This window comes from Lissotriton vulgaris, chromosome 1_1, assembly GCF_964263255.1.
Source record: "Lissotriton vulgaris chromosome 1_1, aLisVul1.2, whole genome shotgun sequence".
Taxonomy (NCBI): Eukaryota; Metazoa; Chordata; class Amphibia; order Caudata; family Salamandridae; genus Lissotriton; species Lissotriton vulgaris.
In genome coordinates, this window is record NC_141685.1 from 476458608 (window position 1) to 476480539 (window position 21932).

General features: G+C 48.9%; 1 protein-coding gene across 1 annotated transcript in view; it reads right to left on the bottom strand.

The window, feature by feature from the left end:
- The window catches only part of RPE65 (retinoid isomerohydrolase RPE65), a 171167-nt gene that overhangs the window by 103447 nt on the left and 45788 nt on the right, over positions 1–21932 (bottom strand). The window contains exons 4-5 of the mRNA XM_086936250.1: positions 21715–21822; positions 21464–21605 (exon numbers count right to left, since the gene is read on the bottom strand). Of these exons, the coding sequence (XP_086792376.1) occupies positions 21464–21605; positions 21715–21822 (250 nt within the window). The remainder of the gene's footprint in view (positions 1–21463; positions 21606–21714; positions 21823–21932) is intronic.

The following is a 21932-nucleotide window of genomic DNA, read 5'->3' on the forward strand; positions in this document are numbered from 1 at the left end:
AGCAGTTCCCATTAAACTATAAGACCACATCAGGCGTGGTTTCTCCGGTGGCAAGATGGCTGCACCATAAGTGAGCTCTGCTGACCGTGCGAGTGTCATCTGCCAAAATCCTGCAGAGAGCTCTCCATTGTAGCTCACAGACGCTGGCCCGTGCTTCTGGGCACCATGTGGCACGGCTGGGACCACTTGTGAGTCCCCAGGCTGCCCAGTGAACCTACTTTGAGAAGTGGCCTACATCGGCTGGGTGCGGCTGGCGAGTCACGTAACTGCGAGGACAAAGGAAAGGCCGTACTGCTGCAACGCGGCCTCACTCACCGAATCCTGTGTCCGCACAACTTGCTGCCGAATCCAGTGCCCTACTGCTGGACTACAAGGAGCAGCAGACCCTCCTGGCTGGGGGGACATGACCCCTCTACAAACGCACAAAATGGCAGTCCCAGCACACACCGATCCTGTTGGCCTTCCCCCCCTCCCTCTTGGATCTCGGATGGAGAGCTAATTACCCACCTGCAGACACTGCTGCCCCAGCCACTGGGCCTGTGAGGCATGCGAGCAACATTGCGGTTTTCAACTGGATTGCTGCGTGCGGACTGCCTACGCCCCGGGGTATTGAGTTTGCATATGGAGCTACCGCACGTCGGGGGGCCTGATGCTGGAAAGCTGCGGATTGCGCTGCCAGCCGCAGTGTGCTCCTGTTCTGGGCTACCATGCTACGCAAGTGTCACACTATCAGACAGGAACCATCATTGGAAACGCCAGGCCCCCGTGATTTGGCACTGGTGAGTTTGCGCTCATTCCTGGCACATTACTCAAATTGTACTTGCCCCCCCTGCCTCACCTGGACCTTGCGATCTGCTAGCCTCGCTACTGGGGAAGTTGCAGCCGGCTGGCCATTCCTGGTGCTTCTGCCTGCTGAAGAAGACGACTGTCCCCATCCTGCAACTGGATCTGCGCAGTCCCAATGTGGTGCCATAGCCTATCTAAACACAGGTGGCCCCCTGAACTGAATGGGAACTTCATATTGGGAGATCTAGTGACTTTGGGGTTGCAGTGTGTTGTCTCCCCCGTCTCCTGCCAATACATCCCTTAAAAGACTGCTCTTGCTACATCAGAGCGTAACGCTGGCCTTCTTGCACACACACCTAATGGCCTTGGGTGACTTCAGAATTACGTAGATGGCTGGAGATTGAGCGCTCTGTGCCCCTGTCTGGACTCCCTCCCCCCCAGCATTCAGCGACTAAATACTGGGCTGTGTGCTTCACCTGTTGTGCTTACACCTGCCCTCCTTGCCCTCTGCTCGCCATGAGGAAAAGAGACCAAAAAACAACCCAAATTGAATTTTGCATTGTAGGATGCGGGTGATCAGGCCATGCACACAGAGGCCCCTGCCACCCAGGTTGACAATATCAAATTGATACTCCTAGATGTTAAGAACCTAAAGACCATTGACTCTAAAATTGACCACTTGGCGATACGTCTGGACCAGGTAAAGCAACGCGTTGATGCCCATGATAATCGTATTACACATTTGGAGGCCTGGGTCTGCGATGCTGACAACTCCATAGCTGAAACACAACACAAACTTCTTAAAATGGATAAAATACTGAACCTCATACAAGCTAAAAACGAAGATCTCAAGGCAAGATCCTGGAGAAACATCCTTCGCATTACTGGTATCCCGGAAACCATGGCAATGGGAAGAGCTGAAGGTTATCTGGAGTCCTTGCTCCGTGAGCTTTTTGGTCTGGCACTGTCGGAGTGCTTAATCGTGGAACAGGCTCGCCAATCACTGGCCCCAGACCTCTGCCTGTGGCCATGGCGAGACCAATAATTGCCCGTATCCTAAACTATTGTGACCAGGATACTATCCTTCGGAAGGCTAGAGAGATGAAGGAGGTGCGACATCAGGGTAACAGGCTGGCTTTTTACCCAGACTTCACATTGAACGTTCAAAATGCCAGAAGAGATTTCCTACCGGCCAAGAGACAGTTGCAACAGCTCACCCTCAATTATGCCCTCCTCTATCCTGCTAAAGTAAGAATAGATGTGGATGGCAAGTCCCAATACTTCACAGATCCAAAGGCAGCAGCTTTGTTTGCCAAGCAACTGAACAAGGAACGCTTGCAGCCCCAGCATTGAAAAGGAGAGACTGGTCAGCTAAGTAATAATGATAATGATTAACCCCTCGTCCGACCTTTGTTTGCACTGAGCGCACTGAGGTCATGTACTCTTATTTGCCCCTTTTGAGGTGATACCGCTTATCTCCTATTCCTCTGCTAGTATTGCTCTTCCCAATGGGTAATTGAATTTGCTAACTGAGTTGACTGTAATTTTTGTAATCCTCGCACGGTTACTCCGTCTCTGATGGTGGGATGGTCCGGCTGAGCCCTCGCTCCCACTTGGGATGATTCCCACCTGTTGCCTGTGCCTCCATTTTTTTTTTGATGCTGGGGGTGGTTGGGGGACTGTTTCTCAACCTGAATGGGGGGTTGGGGTGGGCAGTGGGGGGGTTGGAGTGGGTGGTGGGTGGGATTGGGTTGTTGTTCTTGGGGATACACTTCTCGACCCTTCAGTGTGGATCTATGTTCTTTCCAACTGTACACCATGTTCAGCACCTGTTATTTTCTGTCACAATCAATGACGATGCGGAATGGCACCATGTCTGGAGGCAGGCAGACATAGTCTCTATAGGGCTCACACACCAGGCGTAGTACACTTGTATGGCTATGGTGACCTTCTTTACCTGGAATATTAGGGGAATAAATGATCACCGGAAGTCTAGGCTCATCCATGCTTACTTAGCTCATCACAATGCCGACATATGCTTCTTGCAGGAGATGAAACTTGCCTCGATCAATACTGCAAGGTTTAGGGCTCGCCACTGGGGAAAGTCACATTCGGCGGCATACTCTAATTATGCTAGAGGGGTCGCTATTCTAATCAGGCGGGGTCTACCATGGTGCACTGACCACATACACATAGATTCTACAGGCAGATATGTAATTTTGATGGGCACACTCTATTCCCAGCCTTTAATACTGGCGGCCATCTATGGCCCCAATCTCAGTGATCCGGATTTTCTTTTAAACGTATGGAGACTGATCTCCACATGTGGATCACATCCTGTTATTTGGGGTGGCAACTTTAATATAGCGCCTAACAGCACTTTGGATAGATCTGGTGTGCGCACGCAACACCCACAGACCACGGCTACACTCCACATGCTGATACAGGATAATGCCCTGGTAGATTTGTGGCACCACACCCATCCCAAGAATGTCAAGGGCACATGCGTATCCACAACACATGGCTCCTGGCCATGCATAGACTTATGGCAACCAGAGATGTTGCCAACTGGACATTATCGGCTGAGCACATGCCCGTACTCTAGCCAACCATACTCCAGTCCTCCTTACGCTAGGGATCCCGCAGACCCACCAGCGCATGTTCTCCTGGCGCCTGCCACCCTATCCCTCCCGGGACACTGTTTTTAAGGAAGAAGTGCGCAGTGCCATTTTGGAGATCTTTGAGCTGAACACCGGTTTGGTCGATTCTCTGGGAATCTTTTAAGGTGGTGATAAGCGTGTTATGCATCGCAAAACAGGCCAGGGTCCTGTGGGATATTAGCGGGCTCCCTTAAGCGCTTGGAATCAGAACTCTCAGTCCTAGACAATACCTACTGCTCCAACTCAAGCCCAGATACTCTCGCTAGCATTCGGGCTAAAACCTCCGAGTATCACTCAGAAGCTGACCGTGAAGTCAGCTATCTGGGTTGTGAGGCTGCGGCCTGCAGGTATGACAAGGGTGAGCGCCCGGGCAGAACTTTGGCTAACCTGCTACGTAAACCCCACGCATCTACCTATATGACGGAGTTTCGATCCGACTTGGGAGACAGAATCACAGCACCGGATGATATTATTAAAACAATCACCAGTGTTTATACCCAACTCTATACCGCGGGATCTGTGGAAGACCCTGACTCCCTTCAATAATATTTTGACTCTAATGCACACAACAGCTGACCAAGGTCAAGCACTTAAATTCCACCAGTTTCATATATCCCACATGAGTACAAATACTTCCGGCATCCGCTGCTGAAGTATGTCAATTAATAGAGAAAGTCCACAAGAAAGGAAGATGCACTCTGATTGAAGTCAGTCAGGAAACACACATGTAGTCCAAAAAATCTTCTTTTTTTTTTTAAAGTTGTTTGTTTTTTAAAACCAGCACACAGCCAACGCGTTATATATTAATATATACTTCCTATTCTACTCTATTTTTTCCCCACTCCTTTTACTTATTTTTTGATTAAACTGCATGGTCATATGTGTTCTTTTCACATGTTTATGTACTTTGTTTTATCTTGGCATTGTATTGTTCTCGTGTTGTTCCTTTGAAAACTTTTGTGTTTTAATCATTGTATTGATCTTGGGTCATGATTGGTATTGTCTAAAATCTATTGTCTAATGTGTAGTGTGTATTTGTATGTATTATATGTATATTTAAGTCATTTTTGTTATGATTATTACAGCCCTGACGAAGTTCCCGTGGCACTAGGGAATGAAACGCGTTGGCTGTATGCCAGTTTTAAAAAACACACATCTTCAATAAAAAGAAGAATTTTTGGACTACGTGTGTGTTTCCTGACAGACTTCAATCGGAGTGCACCTTCCTTTCTTGCGGACTTTCAATATTTTGACTCTATCAAACTCCTGTGGCTCAGCCCGGTGCACCGTTAAACCTTTCGCATTCACCAACAAGGATATCACCCAGGTTATTTTGGGACTCCCCATCGACAAGAACCCTGGCACAGATGTACTCACGCCCGCTTTTTATAAAGAATATGCACCACTCTTGATACCCCATCTGGGGAAGATGTATAATGAGTCCATTGAGGTTGGCTGCCTTCCTCCCTCACTCCGCGAGGTGCTCATTACACTTCTATTGAAACACGACAAATCTCCCACGTTCTGTGACTCCTACCGTCCACTTTCCCTCATTACCACGGACAATAAAATACTGGCCAAGGTGTTGGCAAACCGGCTGCTTCCCCTCATGTTGCTGATAGTGCCCTCGGACCATTCTGGCTTTATCCCTGGCTGTGCCACCTCGCATACCATCCGAACCATCTTCTCCATCATACCCCAAATTATTTCCACTCTCCCCGAGGTCGCTGCGCTTCTCGACGCTACTGAAGCGTTTGATTGTCTCGAATGGCCCTTACTGTTTCCTCTGCTGGCTCACCTGGGCCTCAGCGCAGGCCTTTTTCAGAATATTAAACTGCTATACACTCTCCCTACAGCGTGTATCAAACTTAACGGCCAGATCGCCAACCCCATCAAAATCCCCAGGGGCACACAGAAGGGTTGCCCAGTCGCCGTTGCTGTTTGCCATTGCCATGGAACCCCTGGTGGCTCGGCTCTGCCAACACCACACCCACCGGGTCATTGGGTTCTCCACTCACGCATTGGTCACGTCTATGTATGCAGATGATATTGCATTATTTATTCGAGAGCCCCACAAGAATTTAGATTCTATGGCAGGACCGGAGGCTTCGGATTATGCCATTCTTTCTATCGCTTTATTTTCCACAGCAGCAAGAAAAAATATACAAACTACTTTTCCCATGAACATTCGGGAAAAAACCAAAATCAAACATAAGTCCTATCACAGTGTCCATGCACTGGCAGCTCCCATCATGCTCTGATGTCCTTTCCTCTTCCTCTTACTTCGCTGCCCGCAGCAAGTTAAGTTGGTTTTTTCTTCTCTCCTGGGTTTGTGGGTTCTGTGGCTTGAGCGTTTTGGCCCTGGGTCAGGCGCTTGTTTTGTTTTTACCTCACAGATTCCCTTCTTCGATCCCGGGACGCTTCCGCGCTCCTCACGCGATTCTGGTGCCCAGTAGTGTGCGGTGCGGTTATCTCGCCGCTAGTGTTCGGTGTCTCGGCTGCTGCGGGACCGCTGTCAGATGCTTTCTGGAGCGTTCTGGCGCGGTTCTTTCACCAGCGTGTAGCCTGTACCCGGCCACCCGGCTCTGACACCATTCGGGGTCGCAATTTAGGTTTCCCCTTGCTTCTTTGACGCCCTCTTTGGGTTGTACTGAGACTTTGAACACCCTTCGGGGTCGTAATTGTGCCGGTGTTCGGCGTGGGAACGCTTCGCCGGGTGGCGCCCCTGAAATCTGAGAGCTGCAGCGTTTCCAAGGGCTAGTCCCGTTAATTGTGTGCCTTTGGCCACCCATATCGCTGGGACCTCCCCAGACCATAGAGTGCCCTTTGGGGGTCAATTCCGGTCTCCTTGCGGACCTCTCTGCCCTTTCGAGCCTAATTTACCTCAATATGCAGAGGGAGTCGGACCAGTATACAGAGGAGGATCCTCTGAATTACGTCCCCTTGGACAATGACTTTTATCAAGCGGTCGACGACTCGATCTATCGGGCGGTAGACCAGGCAATGGTACCCCTTGAGCAACGGCTCTCGGCGCATTTGGATGAGGCGTACACTAAGCTCGCCGCTCTTATCCCTGCGCCTGCTCCGGCCTCTGGCCTGGACACGTCCCCTCCACCCCCTCCCCCTAAGAAGCCTTGTACTGAGGGGGTTGACCCTGCGGCTTTCGCGAGGGTGAAGAGTGCCTTTATGGCCTTGGAGGGCTCCCAATCCCCTCAGACTCTCCCCGTGGAGGTTCCACCTCCTACACCCTGTAAAATGTCCCCGGAGCCACAGCAGGACGATGACTCTCCGGACTCGGAGGAGGAGGCATGTTCCTCCAGGTCATGGCTGCCATCTCAACCATCCACCTCCGCGGGTCCGTCGGACATGTTGGATCCAGACGACATCGTCCACTCCAGATCGTCCGAATGGGTCCCATGTGACAAGGTGGCCCAATATGTTGCGAATCGCCTCAGGAGGCCGGTGGATAAGGATGCCCGTAGCCGCCTTCGGGCGGAGTGCCCTCGGCCCTCTCTTGAGGGCAAGGTAGCCATGACTCCTGACATCGACCCAAAGATGGCTACCTTCCTGGCAAAATTCGTCAAGGATCCCCGAAAGGGGATAGACAGGTCCTGGCGTACATGCCAGGACAAGCTCCTGGGTGCGGTCGGCCCCATGACAAAAATTTTGGACATGGCGGAGGAAGCGAAGGTGTCGGGGGACATGATTTCCCCGGAGGTGCTATCAAACTGGGCTCAGCGCGCCTCATATTTCTGGGCAATGCAAATGTGCCCTCTCTACAGAGAGGAGGCGATCGCTCTTAATAAAAGTGGACCCCAAGCTGGGTGACCTCGCCTTGTCCGAGGCTGGCGCTGTGGCCCAGGGTGGTTTGTTTGGAGATCCATTTATTTAAGAGCTCGGGAAGTTCGTGGCGACCTTCACTTCCTTAGACCGGGTTCAGTCCAACATCAAAAAGGTCTTCGCCCCTCGTGTTTTTGATGAGGCCGGACGAGGCAGGGGCCGCTCGTTCGGTCGAGGCGCCAGCTCTGACAGAGGACAAGGCTCCGGATGCGGGCAGTTTCAAGACAATGCCCGATTCAACAATTTCTACCCCACCAGAGGGCAGAAGCTCAGAGGACGTGGTGGTCAAAGAGGCCAACATCAGTGCGGTGGACGAGGTGAGTGTGCTACCTTCCGCGAGCTTGCAAGTAGGGGGGCGACTAGCGCAGTTCTTCCCAGCGTGGGCCTCCCTTACCAGCGATGCCTGGGTGCTGCAGACGGTGCAGGGCTTCCAGTTGGAGTTCCATGGCCATCCGTGTCAGCTTCAGCGTCCTCGCCCCATTACCTTTTCCCAGCGCGATGCGGCTTTGGTGAGCGAAGAGGTCGCTGCCCTCCTCCAAAAAGGGGCGATTTGTTGCGCTTGCGAACACCCATCAGGTTTCCTAAGCAATCTCTTCTTAGTCGACAAAGTCGACGAGGGCCGGCGCCCGGTGATCAATTTGAAAGACTTCAACGAATGGCTGGTATACCGCCATTTCAAGATGGAGGGGATTCACCTCTTACAAGATGTTTTACGCCCGTCCGATTGGATGGTCAGGCTCGACTTAAAGAACGCTTACTTAGCGGTCCCGATCTTCCCTCCACACCGTCGTTTCCTCCAGTTCAGGTGGGGCGATCAGGTTTACGAGTTCACCACACTACCTTTCGGGCTATCCTCAGTGCCATGGTGCTTCACAAAGGTGTTGCGTCCGGCGGTGGAGGCCTTACGGGCTCGAGGTGTCAGAATGATCGTGTATTTGGACGACATGCTGTTCATGGACCAGTGCCCGAGACGACTGCAGTCTCAGTTGCAGTCCGCGATCAACCTTCTTCAGGGTTTGGGTTTTGTAATCAACGAGAAGAATTCCCTTCTAGTTCCCGTCCAGTGTGCGACCTTTCTCGGTTTCAGCATAGATTCGGTTTCTTCCACCTTGAGTCTGCCCGCCAGGAAGATGACGAAGATCAGACACGAATTGCGCCAAACTCTGGCGAAACCATTGATATCTTTACGTCACCTGGCGCGGTTGGTGGGCCTGTTGTCGTCTTTGATTCAGGCTATCTTTCCAAGTCCCCTCCACTATCGGGCCATGCAATGCTTGAAGGCGTACCACCTCAGGAAAGGGCTAAAGTACTCTCAGCTAGTTCCTTTATCAGACGATGTGAGAGATGAGATGAAATGGTGGCTCACGAACATGGAGGCCTGGAATGGCCGTGCGATTTTTGGCTCAGCTCCCGACATCGTGATAGAGTCGGACGCCAGTCGTTCAGGCTGGGGAGCCAGGTGCAGGGATTTCTCCATGGGTGGCGCCTGGTTCGCTTTCGAGCAATCTTTACATATCAACTGCTTGGAGTTACTGGCGGGCTCCTTCGCGGTGCAATGTGGACCAAAGACAGAGTGCAATCTTGCGTCCTTCTCAGGATGGACAATGTGTCGGCAGTCCGTTATATCAACCATCTGGGTGGCACCAGATCCAAAATGCTGGCGGACCTCGCCAGAGATTTTTGGCACTTTTGCCTGGACCATCAGGTGTCGGTCACGGCGGAGTATTTGCCGGGACGTCAGAACGAGGTGGCCGATTGTCACTCCAGGAACATCCTAGATGCCAGCGTTTGGAAGCTGGATCCTCTTCTGTTCTCCAGGCTCTCGGACCGGTGGGGTCCATTCTCAGTGGACTTTTTGCATCCCGCCTGGATCATCAACTCCCGAGGTACTTCAGTTGGCGCCCCTATCCACAGGCGGAGGCGACAGATGCGTTCCTCCAGGACTGGTCGGTCGAGCAGGGGTATGCGTTTCCCCCATTCTCGATGACAACGCGCGTGTCAGCGTTGCTACGCCATCAGTTGGCGCAGGTGGTGATGATCACTCCGTGGTGGAGGTCTCAAGTTTGGTTTCCAGTTCAACTGGAACTTTCCTGGGATTCTCCAATCCTACTCCCCCAGTCTCCTCACATTCTCCTCAATCCAGAAGGAGCTCCCCTCTGGTTGGTCCAAAAGGGCTCTCTGCAAATGATGGCATGGAGGCTCTCAGGCGTCTTTGGACGCTCCCGGGCCTTTCGGGAAAGGCAGAGGACTTGCTTTCCAAAGCCTGGGCTGACAGCACGACCAAGCGATACAGATCTGCATGGCATGGATGGAGTCGTTGGTGTGTGCAACGGAATTTTGATCCCGTGGGGGCAGCTGTAGTCCATGTCCTGAATTTCTTGGCCGAACTGGCTCAAGAGGGACTGGCCTATTGGTCGATCAATACCTTCCGATCTGCGATGTCAGCAGGGCACGACTTGGTGCAGGGTTCCCCAGTTGGGGAACATCCTTTGGTTTGTAGACTCCTGAGAGGTATCCGCCTTTCATTGCCGCCAAAGCCTCGGTACTCCGTCCTGTGGGACGTGAACAGAGTGTTGAATTTGTTCCTTTCTTGGCAACCGAACAGGTTCTTGTCTCGTAAAGAGTTGACTGCTAAGTTAGCTATGTTGTTGTGCCTGATATCTTGCAGACGGGTCCCGGATGTGCGAGCGCTAGTTATCACGGCCAGAGTTTTTTCTCCAGATGGAGTTTCTTTCACTGTCAGTAGGCGGACTAAGACCCTTACTAGGGTTATTTCCTACCCTGCATTTCAGGACTCCCCCAAACTGTGTGTTTTGCAGTGCCTCTGTGCTTATGAAGATATGACTGATGATACTCGCCCTCTGGGTGAGAGACAAGTTCTTATTGCCCTACGGAAACCGTACAAGGCTGTTACTTCGACAACGATCGCCCGTTGGGTGCGTTGGGTAATGCAGGAGGCGGGGATTGATACCAAGCAATTAGGCGCCCACTCGGCGAGAGCAGCTATGGCCTGAAAAGCTTTTGCCCTCGGGGCTCGACTGGAGGATGTGATGAGAGTGGCCGATTGGTCCTCGGACTCCACATTCAAGAGGTTCTATTTCAAGCCAGTTATAGAAGTAGCTCGGCTGGTTGTCGATAAGCTTTGAACTGGCATAATCCGAAGCCTCCGGTCCTGCCATAGAATGAGAATTTGCCTAGCCTTAGTGCTGGTAAGTTCCAATTCTATTAAGGACTCGGAGACGAGGATTATCCCCCCCCCCAGTGACTTCCTGGAAGTGGACCCTCCCCGTATGCAATGTAAGTAAATCTTTTATGATACTCTAATGGATGAATTGCTGTTGCTCTGCGTTGTACTGCTCTTCAGTTTGAATGATGTCGTTCTGTTGGAACGGGCTAGATATGATAATGTGTTCTTTTGCAGGGACTGAGAGTTCCAAACAGGATGCGTGATTGGACCAGTGTATGGGCTTCGCGCGAAGAAAGAGGAAGAGGAAAGGACAGCAGAGCATGATGGGAGCTGCCCGTGCATGGACACTGTGATAGGACTCATGTTCGATTTTGGTTTTTTCCCGAATGTTCATGGGAAAAGTAGTTTGTTTGTACATTTTTTCTTGCTGCTGTGGAAAAAAAAGCGATAGAAAGAATGGCATAATCCTCACCTCGGAGTCCTTAATAGAATTGGAACTTACCAGCACTAAGGCTAGGCAAATTCTCATTCCATGACCAGAGAGGTCATACGATTTGGGGTACTCTCGGGCATACAAGTCAACTGGAGTAAATCCATTGTATTCCCCTTGATGGATGCCGCACAACCCTGCACAACTGAGTTCCTGCTCAAATGGGCAACTGAACCAACACAATATCTGGGTGTTTGGCTCAGCAGGAATACTGACAAAATCTGGTCCTCTAACTATGGCAGAGCCACTGAATGGCTGGAAGCCAAATTCTCAATTTGGAACAAACTGCCGCTCCTCTCCTTATCTAGCCGCATCGCAATTGCAAAAAATATTGTCTTGCCTTAGTTCCTATATTTGTTCCTATATTTGTTCCTAAATATACAGCTCCAGCTCATGCATTTTTTTAATAGACTTTGATCCAACCTAATCATTCGAGATTGGGCAGGGCGCCAACAGTGCATCGCCTAGATATCCTAACGCAGCCCTTTGCACACGTAGGCCTGGGGGCTCCTGACCTGATGGCTTCTTGCACTTCTGGCTCCACCCAACTCCATTCCAACCGCACACTGCTGTGGAGGCAACTTGGCCTCCCCCTGGCTGCTTAGCACCGCACTGTTTCAGCCCTACAAAAACCCCCAGAAAGAAAAAAATTCTATTGAAGGCTTGCGCTGGGCATGGGAGGGACGCCGTAAATACAGTGGTACTACACCTTATATGTTCCATCCATGCAATTTACTGCAAACCCCGCCTTTCCCCTGCTGCAAAATCCTGGCATGGAGCTCCATGAAAAAGCGCTCGGTACAAACATTTATGCTAATCTATGCTCAGACGGCCGTTTCCTTCTTCCCCCTGAACGCACTACTACAGGGACGCCCACACTACTAGACAGCGTACTATATTACCAGATGCGGGTGACATGTAAAAGCACTAATAATTCATTCCCAGCGACACCTCCAATTAACACAGCATTAGAATATATCCACACAGCCACAACACACCATAAACTCATCACTAGACTTTACTCACTATCCATGGCGGCTACATCTACCAGTGCCAAACCGAAAACCTCTCCCCTAATTACCGACTCAGACAAATACACTTCAAGTTCCTCCATAGGTTATACCGCACTCCAATCGCGCAGCACAGAATAGGCCTCATTACGGATGCACACTGCCTGTGCTGCGCTTCACCTGATGTCTCATTTATACATTTAGCATGTTCCTGCCCAAAAGCGCCTGCACTCTGGCTCGAGGTGTGCGCGTCTATTGGTGCTGTCACATCGATCACCCTCACACCTAATCCCCTTCTTTGCCTACTGGGCTACATTAAGGAGGTGCCCGATGCCCACAGATGCCTTGTGTCAATGCTGCTGGTCCTGGCCAAACGTTGAGTGGCAATACACTGGGAGCAGAGACTGGCACTGGCGCTCCAACTTTGGCTTGCTGATACGGCATATTCCCGACACAACTAACAGAATTTTTAAATCTTATGCCGAGCACTTGCAGGCCGCATGATATATGGGGTCCTCTGGTCACATACCTACATAGCCTAGCAGACGACACCTCGGAGCATGACGCCCCTGTAAATGACCCAGAGCGCACTATCGTGCGGGCGACTGTTGCCTGGAGAAGGGACACGAGGGACTCTACTTGTATGATTACCGTTATTTCTCTATCCGCCTTCCCAGGACGATTGCCTCCACTATGTGGGATCGGTTTTATTCTGTTACGTACCTCAGAGACAATTACAATTCTGCAAAATTGCTACTATTGAATGTGCCTTAATCCTCTGTAACTGACTGATGACATTGCTGAACTGTATGCACCATGATGCTTATGGTGAAGCCTCAATAAAAACTTTTTAAAAAACTTTTAAAAAACAAAAAAACTATAACACCACATCAGCAAGAGTAACCTCTGTCAGGACTGCCCCTTTTGGTTTAGAAGGTGCTGGTGCATAGACTGACATCCTTCAGATATTTAATTGGGCTCTCTTAATAGCCAACAAGAATTAACCTGCCTCTTGATTCAAAGTGTCCTATATGCAGCCTCCAACACAACGAAGCACCAATACATACGCTGCAAACATGAAGGGGGATTTTTGACACAGATCTGAATTCATTAATTTCCTACTTCATCAACCACCACAAATTTTCTAAATGGGAACATTAAGTTCTCAGAAAGTACTGGTCTCTTGAGGAGTGTTCCAAATCCCACACTGTCGTCAAGCTCTACATGGAACCATTTGGAATGGCATTTAACACGAAAATCATCAAGTTCCATCAGTAAGCCAATAGCAAACAACTCTCTGAAAATCTTCATCACACGACATTCATCGACTAAAACCTGCCTCAATCTCATCCAGAACTGGATGAATAGTGCCTAACTAAAACTCACAAGGACCAAGTCAGAATTCCTACCATTGACCAACAGTAACACATTAAAGCCTAGCTTTCCAAAATGTGCTTGAACGGGTTCCTCCCCGAGATGACACTGACTGCAAATTCACTAAGTCTCACCATAGACACTGACATTTCCTTCAAATAACAAATTGGTAAGAAAACCTGGTTTCAGCTCTTCATCCTGGAGAAAGGCAAAGTCTGCTTCGTAGACATTAACTTTAAAACAATTATCCAAATCATAGTCCTCTTACCTAGTGCCAAGATGGAGGCAATGCTTTGCTGTGGGGAACTCCTTACACCACACTGCCCGTCCGAAAGGCATCTGACATATGGGAGTGAGTCTCATCAAAGGCCTAAAAAGTTTAATCCTATCAGTCAAACCCAGATGGATCTATGCTGGCTGTATCTCCAAGCATGTATCATCTTCGGGATACAAGGCCACCAAAGCTGGCACTCCTCAATGCCTGGCAGAGAAATTAACTATTTAAGGTGTACATCACCAAACTTGAAATAAACAACACTGAAAAACACAGAAGACTAGCGGACAAGCCATCTCTAGCTATGGTCACAGGACCTGGCACAATATCCCCATTACCTCAGAACTGTTCCAACCCTTCTGCATGTCAGAAATGATTATAAACTACATCTTCATATGATAGCATCTACCACCCATGAACATTTGGTTTACCGTAAACTATCAAGAATCAGAACTCAGGTCTCCTCTCCTTGTTTAGTGATATGCTGCTCTCTAGCTAACTTTGCTCTTTAAATATATATATACATACAAACATACCTGGCAAAGTTATGGTGGAGTGGTGTGGCTCACTGGTTAGAGGCGGCAGACCCGGAAGCAGAGAACGGCCCGGGACCAGGGTTCAATTCCGGACGCGGCAGGGTCGTGGACCAGGGTCAGCGGACTCGATAATTCTCACCTCGGTGCCTACTGTAACCAGGGACGATTCAGAAAAGGGGGTGGTGATGAACAGAGTGTCTGAATTAAGCAGACCACTCTTACCCAGTCCAAAGATCAGGGCTTGATCCATCACCGTTATTTATCTCACTGCCCCATCCCAGCTCAGAACCTGGCTATATGCAAATCAGTCTGTCCCTGGCCCAGTGCATCATGGGAACAGGGCAGACTAAACTACCAAGCCAATTCTTCACCAGAAAGGAGACAAGCTACCGGGGACCGGTTTCAGGCATTTCAGCCGTCTTCGGCTTGGCTTGCTTGAATCCTGATGGAGCAGTGAGAAAGGGACTCATGTCTGAGTATACCCTGCCACACCTATAGTGGCCAAAAACGATTCAGAAAAGGGGGTGCTGATGAACAGAGTGTCTGAATTAAGCAGACCACTCTTACCCAGTCCAAAGATCAGGGCTTGATCCATCACCGTTATTTATCTCACTGCCCCATCCCAGCTCAGAACCTGGCTATATGCAAATCAGTCTGTCCCCGGTAGCTTGTTTCCTTCCCAGTATAAGAATTGGCTTGGTAGTTTGGTCTGCCCTGTTCCCATGATGCACTGGGCCAGGGTCAGACTAATTTGCATATAGCCAAGTTCTGAGCTGGGATGGTGCAGTGAGCTGAAAAACGGTGATGGATCAAGCCCTGATCTTTGGACTGGGTAAGAGTGGTCTGCTTAATTCAGACACTCTGTTCATCACCAACCCCTTTTCTGAATCATTTTTGTCCACCATAAGCGTGGAAGGGTATACTCAGATGTGAGTCCCTAGCTCATTGCACCATCAGGATTCAAGCAAGCCGGGCCGAAGACGGCTGAAATGCCAGAAACCGGTCCCCGGTAGCTTGTTTCCTTCCCAGTATAAGAATTGGCTTGGTAGTTTGGTCTGCCCTGTTCCCATGATGCACTGGGCCAGGGTCAGACTAATTTGCATATAGCCAAGTTCTGAGCTGGGATGGTGCAGTGAGCTGAAAAACGGCGATGGATCAAGCCCTGATCTTTGGACTGGGTAAGAGTGGTCTGCTTAATTCAGACACTCTGTTCATCACCACCCCCTTTTCTGAATCATTTTTGTCCACCATAAGCGTGGAAGGGTATACTCAGATGTGAGTCCCTAGCTCATTGCACCATCAGGATTCAAGCAAGCCGGGCCGAAGACGGCTGAAATGCCAGAAACCGGTCCCCGGTAGCTTGTTTCCTTCCCAGTATAAGAATTGGCTTGGTAGTTTGGTCTGCCCTGTTCCCATGATGCACTGGGCCAGGGTCAGACTAATTTGCATATAGCCAAGTTCTGAGCGGGGATGGTGCAGTGAGCTGAAAAACGGTGATGGATCAAGCCCTGATCTTTGGACTGGGTAAGAGTGGTCTGCTTAATTCAGACACTCTGTTCATCACCACCCCCTTTTCTGAATCACTGTAACCAGGGATCACACTCGGTAACTCTGGGCATTAGCTTGCCTCATCTCTACAACGGCCCCCCACATTCGCCGGGGATGCCTGGTTTCACCTTGGAGATACCCAGTAGGGACCATCTCACAGGGATAGCCAGGATGGGTTCCCCAGCGGTCTACAGCGCCACGACGCCTCAGGGCAGCAGTGCGCTTTACAAGACACATACATTTACATGGTCACACATAGTGCTTATTTTGAGATATTGGTCTAAGGTGGGTCCCATTGGCATTCATTTCTAGGGACCAGGACTTATTTTACATCATCAGCCTTTGATCCAGAACAAAAGAGAGAATGGCAGAAAAGTGAAATGAGGGAGGAAGGGAAAGATATGAAAAAAACTGACAAGGCGAAAACAGGACGGAAAAGGAATCTGCATGAGTGAGATAAAGGGAAAGGAAGTGTATGCCATCAGAAAAAGAGATAGGGGGTGGAATCAAGACTTGGCAGTTTTGCTATTTGGCAACCCAGGCGTTTGACTGTGCAAGCAGCGGGCTTCTGGGAAAAAGCATTGGCTACACAATGTCCAGGATGAAAATGAGGAATCCACTGTCATCTACCCAGTTGGACCTCTGTGAATGAATATAATTTGTAGCACTTTTTTCGTTTCTAGAAGGAAAAAGTCATTGGAGCCATGTCGTTCAATCAACATAACCAACATGAGGATATTGTTTCTCCGGTTTAAAGGAAAAGCTTTCTGTGGGAACAACCTTCAAGTTGCATCCTCCCATATTAAGTTGCGAGTCAGATACAGAGGGTGCTTATGTACTGATCAACAGGCTGGAGGATACGTTTTCACATTTGCAGTAAATCCACTTCTGTTCCCAGACCCGTGCAGCTTCTTCGATAATTTGCTGAATGTATCTTTGCCTTCGACCATGCTGATAGCTTTCAACTAGTTTTGTGCTAATGAAATAGCGCATACATTCATACATGCATAATTTGTTCTCATTAGCTACAATTTGTCATTTAAATGTCTTGCTTCAATGGTTTCCTAAGAGGTGGTTTTGTTTTCTTTATAAAATGTTTGTGGTTAAGATTCTTTCAGTCTTATTCGGGCTCATTCACAGCTCACATCAAGAATGTAGACTATTTCCCTCTTAGCCTAATTCTCTTATTTACTATAGCCCATATACATTATTATAAATGCATAAGAATGTCACTATTATGCCTTAAAGGTTAGATTCACACTCAAATCAGACCGCGAGGGGTCTCAGATCATTCCCCGCTGACACTGACTCTTTCCAGTCAGGAACGAACCCATAGACGCATCTACCCTATCTACCCGGGATACCTCAGAGAACCTGTTATAGCCAAGGCTTTGAAAAGAGGCACGAGAACTTGCCTCACCGAAAATGCAGGGTCGGTGGCATCACATACAACCCTATGGGAAGCATACAAGACGGTTCTTCGCGGGCAGGCAATCTCTGTTATCACACAGCATAAGCACACACGGCGTCAGGAATTGTTAGATCTAGAGGAGCAACTTGCCAGGGCAACACAGGACCACGAGAGGAACCCGACTGGGGTTACACAACACGCGCTCCGACTGTGTCAGCAGCGTCATACCGACCATGTGCGCCGCAAGGTAGTGGACAGTATGGCAGCAACAACGAGTAGGATATATGACGTAGGCGATAAGGCAGGTAAACTCCTAGCCTGGTTGGAAAAAAAACGGGGAGGACAGAGGGCCATACTGCAACTGAAAGACTCAGAAGGTGTGATACATACCAGTCCGGCACGAATAGTGGAACTCCTGGCAGACCATTTCCATTCTGTATATTCCCCTGAATTCGAGGTCACGCGGGAGATGGCAGAAGGATCTCTCATGGGGGTGCCTACCCGTACTCCCCCCCAGGACAAACGGGACGAGCTTGACTCGGACCTGATGGCCGAAGAAATACAAGTAGCTATAGCAGCGTTACACCCAGGGAAAGCGCTGGGCCCCAACGGAGTGCCGATCGAATGGTACAAGATCATGTCCGAAACGCTGTCCACACCCTTACTCCATATGTACGCGGAATGCCAAGAGCGGGGACAATTACCTCCTGATCAGCGCACGGCCACTATAATCGCAATACCGAAGCCCGGCAAACCCCCTGAAGAATGCGGATCTTACCGCCCAATCTCCCTCCTTAACGCCGAAAGTAAAATTTTGGCAAAAATACTGGCCACTAGACTGATGCCCCATCTGGCGCACCTGATTCATCCGGACCAGTCGGGCTTTATGCCACACCGGAGTACGGCGCTGAATCTGCGACGGCTGCACGGGGTACTAGCACGCGCCCCACAGTTGGCGGAGCCGGCAGCGGTGCTGTTATTGGATGCCAAAATGGCATTTGACATGTTAGAATGGCGCTATCTCTTTGCGGTCCTGGAACACATGGGTATTGGCTCGAAATTCATATCATGGATCAGACTATTGTACACCGACCCCGTGACAAGGGTGACGGCCAATGGGCATATCTTGAGGGAGCTACCGCTGGCGAGGGGCACGAGACAAGGATGCCCGCTCTCGCCGCTGTTATTCGCCTTAGTGCTGGAACCCCTGGCCACGGTTATCAGAACCACCCAGCTGCTGAGGGCATACAGTGGGGAGGTGGCTGGGAGGATAGGGTTTCCCTGTATGCTGACGACATGCTCATTTACCTCACGGACCTCACGAATGGTATTCCCGTCCTACTGGCACTGTGTGAGAGACACGGCGCAGCTTCAGGGTATAAACTTAATTGGTCCAAGTCCATACTCTATATGGTACAGGGCGATCCTCCGGTCCTACCTACGGATTGCCAGTTGCTCATAGATCCCCTTTCCTTCAAATACCTGGGGATTCAAATTACAAGGGAACATGCGACCTTTCTGGACTTGAACCTTAAGCCCCTGCTGGACAGGCTGAAGGCAGACGTGCGCCACTGGAAGACCCTCCCCTTGACACTGCTAGGTAGAGCGGCGCTCTTCAAAATGATGGCGCTGCCTCGCTTCCTGTATGTCCTGGAAAACACGCCGGCGATGGTCCCAATATCGTTCTTCCGCCAAGTGTCGGCACAATTGTCAGGCCTACTGTGGGGAGGCAAGCCGGCCAGGGTAGCACATTTGAAATTGATTAGAGACTGGTACAGCGGGGGGATAGCACTCCCGAACCTTGAATTGTACTATTGGGCAGCTCACCTTAAGGTGATCAACCAGTGGATCCATGGTGCACAGGATGACCCGGCCTACCTGGCGGATAGACGCCAACTGGGCACGAACACCCTCCTGGCCCCGCTCTACAACAAGGGAATGGTGAGGAAGCTGGAAGGACCTACCAAACACACGGTGTCTATATGGCATAAAGCTCAGAGGCGGCTTGCTTGGGAGGGAGTGATTACCAAACTCACACCACTATGGGATGCCAAGGCCCTCGGTAATCTGCGCAGCTGTAAAGGGTTTGACCAATGGGATAACATCGGAATCTCCACGGTGGGCGATCTATGGACGAGAGATGGCGTGCTCTCCTTTGCGACCCTGAGGGAGCAGTACGATCTTGGGGTGACTGAAACATACAGATATGTACAAGTTAGGCACGCGCTCATGTCTGTGTTAGAGCCAGGTGTGACGGTTCCGGAGTCTGCTCCGTTAGAGGACCGACTGCTTACGGACTATATGGAGGCAATTGCTACCTCCCTCACCTACCGTAAACTGCTGAACAACTTACCGGATCCACTGGAGAAGCTGAAAGAAAATTGGGAGGATGAGATAGGGGACCTGGATGAGGCGGACTGGAACGCAGCATTAGCGTCGCCCAGGGAGGCGGGTATATCCACCCGATTTAGACTAGTCCAATTTAAAGTATTACATAGGGTTTACTACACCCGCACGAAACTATACAAAATCCACAGGGCGGAACACCCATACTGCCTAAGAAATTGTGGGGAGGAGGGTACGCTGTTCCATACTTTGTGGGCCTGTCCTAATATACAAGAGTACTGGAGGCGTGTAACGCGCACGGTCAGTCAGACCCTACAGAACTCGTTCACACCTGACCCTAGGGTTTGCCTACTGAATGTGTGGGGCCCAACCGACCAGACACTGCATGGGAAACGATGGGTGATCATTGGTATGATGCTGGCAAAACGGGATATCGCAAAGAATTGGGGGGCGCTGGAGACCCCGACCCTGGCTCAGTGGTGCAGGAACATGGACATGCTTATGCTGACAGAGAGGGCGATTTACCAACAGAGGCTTAATCCACGCAAATGGAACAAAATATGGTCACCTTGGAACACGTACAGGGGGGATATTTGTGAGCCTCTGCCTGAAGATGAAGATGGGGACAGCTCAGGGGAGGACGAGGATATGGAGTAGTAGGGGGGAGCAAGGGAGAAGACATTAGAAGCAGCGAAATGCACAGGGCCCTATGAACTGAAAATGCAGGCAGGCTTGTTTTGCTAGTGAATATGTAAAATGCCTTTTGATGCTTCTATTCACGCCAATGTTGTATTTGATTTATGACACGGATCGTATATCTTGACCCTTTTAGTAGTAAGTTAAGAGTTTGGGAGAAAAACAAAAATTTGAAAAGTTGCTCTACTGCTTGACTGCAGCTGAATGTTGACGCTGCATTTAAGAATGACTAACCGTTGATGTATAACATGAGACGGCAACAATAAAAACAAATTTAAAAAAAAAAAAAAAAGGTTAGATTCAGTAACACCTCCCTCTCTTACCTTTTTCCCATCCAATCAGTGATCACCCCAGCACTCTACCACAGAGCATTGAGTGTATGTCGCCATGATGTCCCCTGTGACAGCAATATATGTATAAAGTGTAATTTGCCTTTTAAGGCTTTGGCCTATCTGCTGTAGCGTATTAACGCTATAGGAAAAGGGTGTCCAACCTAGGATCTAGATGGTTGGATCGAATCAATGTTTCATTATATCCACATAGGATAAATTTGCATACAAAAATTCTCAGTGTAACAAATTTTCATAGTCAGTGCTAATTATGAAAATCTTTAATTCCTACAACATGCTGGGCACCCATTTCTTGGTGTATAAAGAGCATTACAGATAGAAGTGTAGGTTTTCAATTGGAATCTTTTTACTAGTATATATAACATTTGGACCCTAACCATTTTCAACACAAACGGGCAGTTTGTGTGTTCTCCATGGAGATGTATTCGCCACATAGAATAGCATGAAATATAACAATCGGAAACAAAAAAGAGAAAACATCAATACATAACTATTCCCCAAGAAAATCTTGCTTTCAGAAATTATGGAGTTATAAGCAGAATCACTGACCAGTAGTTACCATTCACAGTTTGTTACTTTTAGATAAGCATACAAGCAATCCAGACCATGGCAGTAGTAAACATCTTATGCACTGAAGCAAAACCAATACGTTGTGCAAACTTACTTGCCTTAAACAGTATTCATCTGGGTAAACATATGAAAATATTCTCTTTTATAAAACACATATGTATCGCAAGTAGACGTGTTAATTACGTGTTAATTACCACACTAGCAAATTAGATATTTTTGATTCTCTTTCTAATTTTTACACATGTGTTGTGTATAAAATATTCTCATAGATGTGGTAAGGAAGAAATTAAATTCAACTTTCAAGCAGAGGTTCTTTATTGGAAATATTCTTTCAAAACATTGCAGAAACAAATGTTTAAATGCATTCATGGACACTAAGGTTTACCTTCTTAACGGTTTCCAGTGTCTCCGGGTTGACCTTTGTTATGTAATTGGTTTCAGTGCATGCATAATAATCTTCTCCGATAGGGTAAACATTAACCAGAGCATTATCTGTAATCTCCAATCCTTGGAAATAGGAAAGAAATCTGTGTAAAAGTATTTAAGACATAATTAATATGTTTTGCTTCCAGAACGTGCCAACCAGTCATGTATAAATTGTACATCCTGTGTATGAAATGAAGCAAGACGATTTACCTGGAAAATATATTCTTGCATGGATCAGGAAAAGCAAAAGTGCCAAATTCTGTTATGACAATCCGTTTTTCAGTCATTGCCCTTACATAACAATCAGTTCGAACAAACCTAAAATGATTCATGAAAAATTATGATTAATCACTCAGCATCTTCCACTCAATTAACATTGTAGCAAGTTTTGTTCAAATCTGGAGATTGCTTAGAGAATAGAATTAATA